Source organism: Garra rufa, chromosome 12, assembly GCF_049309525.1.
Source record: "Garra rufa chromosome 12, GarRuf1.0, whole genome shotgun sequence".
Classification (NCBI taxonomy): Eukaryota; Metazoa; Chordata; class Actinopteri; order Cypriniformes; family Cyprinidae; genus Garra; species Garra rufa.
In genome coordinates this window covers 48,339,308-48,347,611 of record NC_133372.1, presented here as the reverse complement: position 1 = coordinate 48,347,611, position 8,304 = coordinate 48,339,308, and the positions used below count along the sequence as shown (strand labels likewise).

Genomic DNA, 8,304 nt, shown 5'->3' with positions numbered 1-8,304 from the left:
ACGTGTGGTTGCAGGGAAGGCGTCGCTAGGGGGCGGGAAGAACACCTGTTTAAGGGCCCTGTCAGCTGCTGCGCGTTCGGCTCAGCTGCCACAGAGAGGCGTTGCTATAGGAATATGCATTTCTACTGCTACGCCTCCTCCCATTGGTCCTTCCCATGCTCTGGGTGGGACGCTCAGATGGGCCATGTGTATAAAGTGGTACATGCCCCTTTCAGTGCTTCAGTGATACTGCGTTTCAGCGGTGGACAACAGTGCAAAAATAAGCTCTAGCTAACGAAAGGCAACGGTGACAGCGGTCCATATAGGCTAACTTTAAAAGTGGCAGCGGAGGGAGAGGTGAATTTAGTAGCCAGAGTTCAGCATCCGCATCCTTTGTCGGGCTGCGTCGGAGCGTCCCACCAAAGGAACTTACATACTCACTGAGATTTGTCACGCACATTGTTGGGGTTTGCATTCGCTGGTGACTGTGTTAAAAGAAGAAGCAGCAGCATCATTCCTTCGGACTTCGAGGTAAAGTCTAACGCATTCTGAAGTTGCTGTGTAGCGGACTTTTCTGGGACATGCGAGGAAAGTTCTCGCTTTCTTCACGTGAAAGCTTAAAGTTTATTGCCTCCGGAACTTCAAACACGGAGGTGAAGAAGGATATTTGAAGTCTCTTAGTCAAAGGACGATTTCTCTGAAACCACATGTCACGGTGAAGCGAGGACGAGTCAGGTTGGTGGTTTTGAATTCACGAGTCTCAAGTTTCTGCCGCCCTGGCCAGTGATATTAACGCGTGAAATTGACCTGGGATAAGTTGTCAACAAGAGGCAAACTGGCAGGTGTATAAGTACATTTACATGCATGGGCATACGTATATCTCACTGCACTATAAATAGAAGCCCGTGCTTATGTATTAAACCCTGGGCGCTCATCTTCAGTCCTTTTCATCGTAATCCCAGTGAAACCCACGCGTGTCGCTTTGGCTGTTAGGGTAGGTGTCGCATGGACTGACATGGCCACCGATCTCGCCATGAGCGCAGATTTGCCCAACAGCCCCCTGGCTATTGAATATGTCAACGACTTCGACCTCATGAAGTTTGAAGTCAAGAAAGAGCCCCCGGAGGCCGACCGCTATTGCCACCGCCTGCCCCCGGGCTCGCTATCCTCCACCCCAATCAGCACACCCTGCTCCTCGGTGCCTTCCTCGCCCAGTTTCTGCGCTCCCAGCCCCGGATCTCAGCCTGGTCAGAACCTCGGAAATGGCGTCAACAACAACAACAATGGCAACAACAACCAGGGCTCCTCGGGCAAGCCGCAGCTGGAAGATCTCTACTGGATTCCCAACTACCAGCATCACATCAGTCCAGAGGCCCTCAACCTGACGCCCGAGGACGCGGTCGAAGCGCTTATCGGTAACGCGCACCACCACCATCACCATCAACCCTACGAGGGATTCCGCGGTCAGCAATACGTCGGAGAAGACCTCTCGACGGCCCCCAACGGACACCACCACCCGGTGCACCACCACCACCATCATCACCACGGCCACCACGCGCACGCGCGCCTCGAGGACCGCTTCTCAGACGAGCAGCTGGTGAGCATGACAGTTCGCGAGCTCAACCGGCAACTGAGAGGCTTCAGCAAAGAAGAGGTGATCCGTCTCAAGCAGAAACGGCGAACCCTGAAGAACCGCGGCTATGCGCAGTCGTGCCGCTACAAGCGCGTACAGCAGCGCCACATGCTCGAGAGCGAAAAGTGCACGCTTCAGAGCCAGGTGGAGCAACTCAAGCAAGACGTGGCGCGTCTGATCAAAGAGCGGGACCTGTACAAGGAGAAGTACGAGAAGCTTGCGAGCCGAACCTTTAACGGCGGCGGCAACGTAGGCGGCAACACTCGGGACCCGTCCAACGGCAATCACGGGAAAACCACTTCCACGGAATTCTTCATGTGAGAGTGATTCTTGTTAAAGACTTTTTCCGCACCAACGTATTCGTTTTTTTAAACCTTAATTTTTATGATTTTCAGTGTGAATTTTATTTGCAGTTCTTATCTTAAATACTCAGTGTCCACTTTAAAACATAGCTACACTCTTAAAAATAAAGGTCTGAACCTTTTTAAGTTCCACAAATATTTTATTCTCAATGACTCTAGATAAACATCCATGTACTGGTGCTTCAAAGAACCCCAAACCCAATATGCAAATCTAGAGAACTCATAAGCACTTTTTACCGCCAAAATGGTTATTGACAAGCAGGTCAAGTCCTTGAAGTACTGAAACGAAACATTCAGAATCATTATTTTTAAGAGTGTAGAGTCTAACATTACAGCGACATATTTAAAGTCTTTACTCATTATTTGTGTACATATATTACTGTACCATAAAAGTCTTAAGGTTAGTGTAATGTTAGGATTATCTTCCACAGATACTGCACGGACCCTTCTACTTCATAAGACCTCCGATCAAAATATGGGATCACGCATAACCTCCAAAGACCCATCAGTTTTGGATTCTGTAAATCTGTGTTTTTCATTTTTTTTTTAGTGATAGTGTAACTGCAAAGTCCGACATGTTTAAAGACATACAGCCGCTTCCTTAATCCTTTTTTGTTTTTTGTTTTGTTTTGTTTTTTGTTTTATCCTTTCGGATTGACGAGTCTTAATGGCGATGAGAACATACTGGAAACGAAACTTCAGCCTGTGAAGGGACTTTGTAAGGAACAATGCTAATATTTAAACACTTATAAGCGAGAAAGGGAGACAGCAATACATCCTTGACCTTTCTCAGTCACGAACTGAGGTTGAGGGGACTTATGAACTTTGAGGGCCCTCAAGCATTGCTCAAGTCTGCATTACCCCACCAATCCTGCATGCGGGACATGTATGGTACTCCAAACGCGCCAGGTCCTTTCTCTATCTCTTCCTCATACAGCACTTGGATGAAAAGCATGGCCCTTAATCACTCTCTCTTCTCTCTTTTTTTTCGTTTCTTCTGCTCGACATAAACCGTGTATGTGAAGGAACTCATGCGTACCTGCGAAATCACATGAAATCCGTTCTCGCATTTCTTTTTGTATTGTTTAAAAGTACAGAATAAGAACAAATGAGAAAAAAACACCGAACTGAGCCAGAGTTATTTATTCCCACTTGTACATATGTAGAGGTCAAATGGTGTGTTAATTTAACTTTCTTTTTAAAGTCTTTTTTGCTTGATTATTTAAAACGTCTTAATACGATGTTTGTATGTAGTAGCATGCAAATGACAAAGATATTCTCATCCTATTGAATATGTACAATTTCAAAGGAAGCCTACTGCACTACGATTCGAAGAATTGGGATTTATATAACATTTCTTTTCCTCTGTGTTAATCGAATTGCTGTTATGGTGGACATAGTTAGTCGATCTAAAGTGCATATAAACACAAGGACTTTAATTGCTGCTAATATTCTATGCACCAAATTCGAAAGCAATTAACAGAAGCTCTGATTATGTGAATTTTGTATTTCAAAATAAATGAAGCTATGTAGAAAACCGGTTAGACATGGATATCAAAAATAACCAAGATCATCTCTTAAAGATTTTTTTTTTTTTTACATATATTTGTCTTAATGGCCGGGATGACAAATGACATAAAACTGTTAACTTCAAATATATGACAGCCGTCGTTAGTAGGACAAGAATGGTTGTTTTAACTTTTTATGACATAATAAAACTGTAGCATACTCTGTATAAAGCAGTTGCCTATTGTTTTGCATTACAACATTGTGATGATAATAGGCTTCCGACCATACTGAATTACACTACAGGTAGATGTCAAGAGATTAAACGCGGATATAATTCAACAATAATAGAGGGCTTGTGTGCAAACTTTGCTAGAAGTAATAATGCGCATTTGAGGTTGAAATATAGCCCATCTTGTTCAGGCTAAATAACGAAGTTGCCAAAGTGGATTATCTAATGCACGTAAATTATCTTAAATCAGTTTTCAAATTCTTTCCGACCTGTGTATGCTTAGTTTCCTAACAGATCTATCGGCCAGACTCGTAAAATAAGGTCTTCAAGTATGCTCCTTTACCTGGGTTAGTATCTGCTTGATATCTCACCTGAAAACCACTGATTCTTTTTTTCGGTTAAATTATGAATTATGAATGATGATACAGTTCGATATGAAGCAATCTCTCTGTCTATTGATCTAATTTGAGGCACAGCGGCTTGAGGTTACATAACCACATGTGCTGTCGTGTGTGCTGTCTTATGTAAAAAAATAAATAAATAAAATGGAAAAAAAGAAAAAAAACCTGTACATAGTTTATAATTTCTATATATTTATCGAAATTATAAATGTCCTTACGTGTCAGTAAGTCCAAACCAAAATGTTTCGAAATGGAATGTTGTTCAGAATCTTGTTTTCATAATGTTTAATAAAAACTCCTGTCAAATGCATCAGCCTGTTTTCCCATCACTCAACAAGTGTCTTTTCATGGTTAAAATATGTGATCTATTGTTATAAGATTCATTTTTTTCAGTGCCACCTATTAGGCTTAAATGACAGATGAAATTAAACACAAACGCAAAAAAATGACGATTGGTTTCTTGTATAAAACGCCGTGCCTCATTGCGCATAAGGCACACTAATCGTACTATTTCAAAACTGGTTATTATATTTGTATACATTTTCAAAAATAAATTATAATGATTAATTTTTATACTATGGAGGTGTGAAGTGGCATAGAGATTTATTGTATAATCTTAAAATGAACATAAGTTCATATTGCTCGGTACAACGTGACATTCGTTTATAATTAAAACGGTTTGTTTACACAAAATGACTCATTAGATGAAAGCTAAAAGATACATACACAAACCAGCAAACGGTGATTTGTATTCGTAATTCTTCGTATTCTTATTATAGCTCTCAAACGTCTCATATTTAAACCAATAAGAAGAAATTAATTTTGAGTGACACTAAATGTTTGTTTAATTAATTAAAATGCTTAGTCGCGTTCACTTTTTAGTTTACCGGAGTAATAAAATAAACTTAAAATTATGACAAATTATGCTTTCACAGGGTCAAACATTAAGCTCTCATTTATTATAATAGTTTGAGCCGCGATTACTGTTTGACGTTATCAAGACTTCGCGACAGTATTCTGATCAATGACTAATCCTATTAATTTCCCTTTCCTCCCAATTACATTACATCAAATGTTCCTTAATGTTTATAATAATTATATCAGAACAAACGGCTTTGTAATACTAAATGCTTTGGGCAAGACTCTACAACGTGATTAACGAGAGAGAGTCTAATATTCGGGTCTAATTTCGGGTTTCTTTTTCCAGGCTGTTTCAGCCTCTCGCAGGTTCGCGTACTCTGTGTGAAGATGAAAACAGCCTGTTGGTGGTTGAACCTTCAGTTTTTGTTTAAGTGTTCTGGGCTCTGCACCTGTTGTTGTATCAAAGGCTAAACTGGATGTTAGTTCCTAAGTGTTTCACTTGACCTCTTTTGCTTCTGGCGTTTTTTTTATCACTGTTAGTGTCAGAGGCAACCCAGTTTCTGAGTCTCAAAGGATTTCAGATTTAATACATGTGTGTTTTTCTCTTATATCACATGCATACGAATCTACAAAGCATCACAGGTGTATGCTGTCTGCTCTCTTTTAAAAAAACATTAATTCACACAGATGAAAAGACCAAAGAAATGCTTTTTAATTTAAGAGAGAGAGAGAAATAATTAAATAATAATTAAATAATAAAGTCCAACATTTTCATTGGCATGACCTGAAGTTCATTCATTATGTTTCAGTGGGCGTAATGTTGCATTACTTGCTCTCCATCATACCTGCCACTTCTGAGCTATTTCACCCAGCATATTAAGATTAATGGAAATCCCAAATGTGCTAAATTTTTTACACAGTGCTGTAACCAAAATGTCAGTGTAACTCTCTGTCAAGAGTTGCTCTGACCAGTAATGCCGTTTTCTTGTTCACTGCGCAGTGTCATTTGTCATTTTTACAATTTGTCCTTTTTAATACAATTTGAATAATCAATCAAGTGAAGGTTTTGTTCAAAACAATGAGACCTGTATTTTTGAGGATGGTAGTTTTATACAGTTTAAAGTAAACCAAGAGGGAAACACTAGGGTTCACCATCCAAAATGTTGTTTGTCTGTAATAAACAGACAAAATGTACCAGATCTATTTGGCAAGTTAAAGAAAGCAAAAAGCTTCTCTGAAGAAAGTTGTCTGGAAATACTGCTCTATACAAAGTGTTTTTTTCTTCTTCAAGTCAGTCTGAACAGAACTACTTCACGGTTAGACACACTTGACTATTGATACTGCTCACTGCTCAAGTTCATATCCTTTTTTTGACCAGCCCAAGGGAGCATTTTTGTTTGCTGCCGACTTTTTGTGCAGGCATTGCTTGTGTATAACTGACACTGATGCTTTTTTACTTTTTCACTATTAAGAGTAGAAGACGGAAAGGCCGGCATGTATCTTCCTCAAACGGAAATTCAGCCTGGTTGACACGCACACTGAGTAGCTAAACATGACATTTGTCATGTTTCTGTGTTATGCACACAACAGGCCACGTTTGGTTAGAGCAAGAGGTGGCCACTGAGATGCTGTCTGTCCTTGTTCAGACTGAGACTGAAGCTCAATCTCAGCGCGCCCTCAAACCCATCCCCCACTCTTCTTCCTGACTTCCTCTCATTTCTGCTGTGTCAGAGGAGACAATGTGTGTGACAGCCATCACTTCATCTCAACCATGTAGCAGACTGACACACACACCATGTGTTTTTGTCTTAATAGAAGGTATGTATTTATTTGAATTCATTTATTAATATAAAGTGAACTTGAATAGTCTGAATGAGGACAGTGCTTGTTTTTTTTTTTGTCTCCTTAATAGGCTATGCTTCTCTGTTTTTCAGCAACAGTACATCCAAGATGGATGTATGGCACCAAAAGGCATACGTTTGATCTTCAATGGTGGCAGCCCTATAGGCCAAGGAGCATTTAATGAAAGGAGGAGAAGAGATGGAGGCAAGTAGGAAGAGAGAGCAGAGCGAGAGGAAGAGGTAGTGTGTTCTTTGGCGTCTAGGCTGCATTGCCGATGAGATTCCCCTGTAGTCAGCGTCTCTATGGCTCAGCTTACAAGAGAGGCAGACGCACATTCTCACACACACAATGCACTTCACACACTCACGAGGGGACTTTGGAAATGTGTACTTTGTGTGTGCACTTGTATATGTGGGCCTACACAAATTATTCGTAGCAAGGACCCAACTGTAGGCCTATGTCATGACGCATTATATTGGCTGTCAAATGGAAAGCTAAATTAACAATTGGATTCATAATGGTCATTTTCGATAGGTTGCAATAAAAAGCCTCCCCTCTAGAGGTCTGTACGCTGGTCACGTTTATTGGACGTGTTTGAAATCACAGACACAAAATGTCGCAACCCCTAAAATAAATCGACAGCTTGATGAATCGCCTATGAAGCTCTATTAACGCTTAGCAGGTATTAATAATTATTTAGAACGCTCCCAGGATTGAATTAGTGACCCGGGGCGCGCACCGTGCGCGATCCCCAAACGCCGACAAACTCATTACTGCGGAACGGCTCCCTCCAAACAGCGAGCGGAGCCGCGGCGCAGCACCGACCCGCTGAAAAAAAGCAATTTACAGATGGTGAGTGAGCGACCCTTCGCCGCTGCACAACCGGCTGTCACACACACACAAACGCCGGCGCCTGCACGCACACTCGCGCTGACACGCTGTGTGCTGAATAGACAAAGCGAAAAACATGCTATCACAGGGAGAAAATCTGCAACGCAAGCGATTTTTTTCCACAGTTTTTCCACGCACTCGAAAATAAACAAATAAATAAACAAACAGACAAACAAACGGCTCCTAATGTTGAACCGTGCCTGATTAGGAAAACGGAGCGATGAAATACCAGAAGATTTGAATTTTTCATACTTTTCCCACTCTTCCAATTAGTGTGTGGAAAGAGCTCCTGTCAGTCACGTCCCACCTTGACAGCCTACAGCTAAACACGCGGAACTCCCTCTGGCTTTGGTCTTTGGGCTGGGGTGAGTATTGGTCCTGGAGCCCTGCAAGGAAATAAAACAACATTTTTAAAGGCTTATTTTTTTTTTTTTTTTTTTACTCCTGTGAGGCACAGGAAAATATAATGGCTCTGAATGTCTCATTTCATAAAAGCGTTCACCTGAGGGAATTATATTTCCGTGTAGGTAATGAATGACAATACACTAAACATTCTGGATGTTTTGAGCGGGGTTGCCATTAAAAGTGGTGCTCATT

At 41.3% G+C, this 8,304-nt stretch overlaps 1 protein-coding gene across 1 annotated transcript; it reads left to right on the top strand.

Moving 5' to 3' along the window:
- Nucleotides 1-544: 544 nt before the first annotated feature.
- LOC141347263 (transcription factor MafAa) lies at nt 545-2,468 on the top strand. The gene has a single exon (XM_073852275.1). The coding sequence runs from the start codon at nt 995-997 to the stop codon at nt 1,931-1,933; it is 939 nt and encodes a 312-aa protein (XP_073708376.1). The 5' UTR covers nt 545-994; the 3' UTR covers nt 1,934-2,468.
- Nucleotides 2,469-8,304: the final 5,836 nt, after the last annotated feature.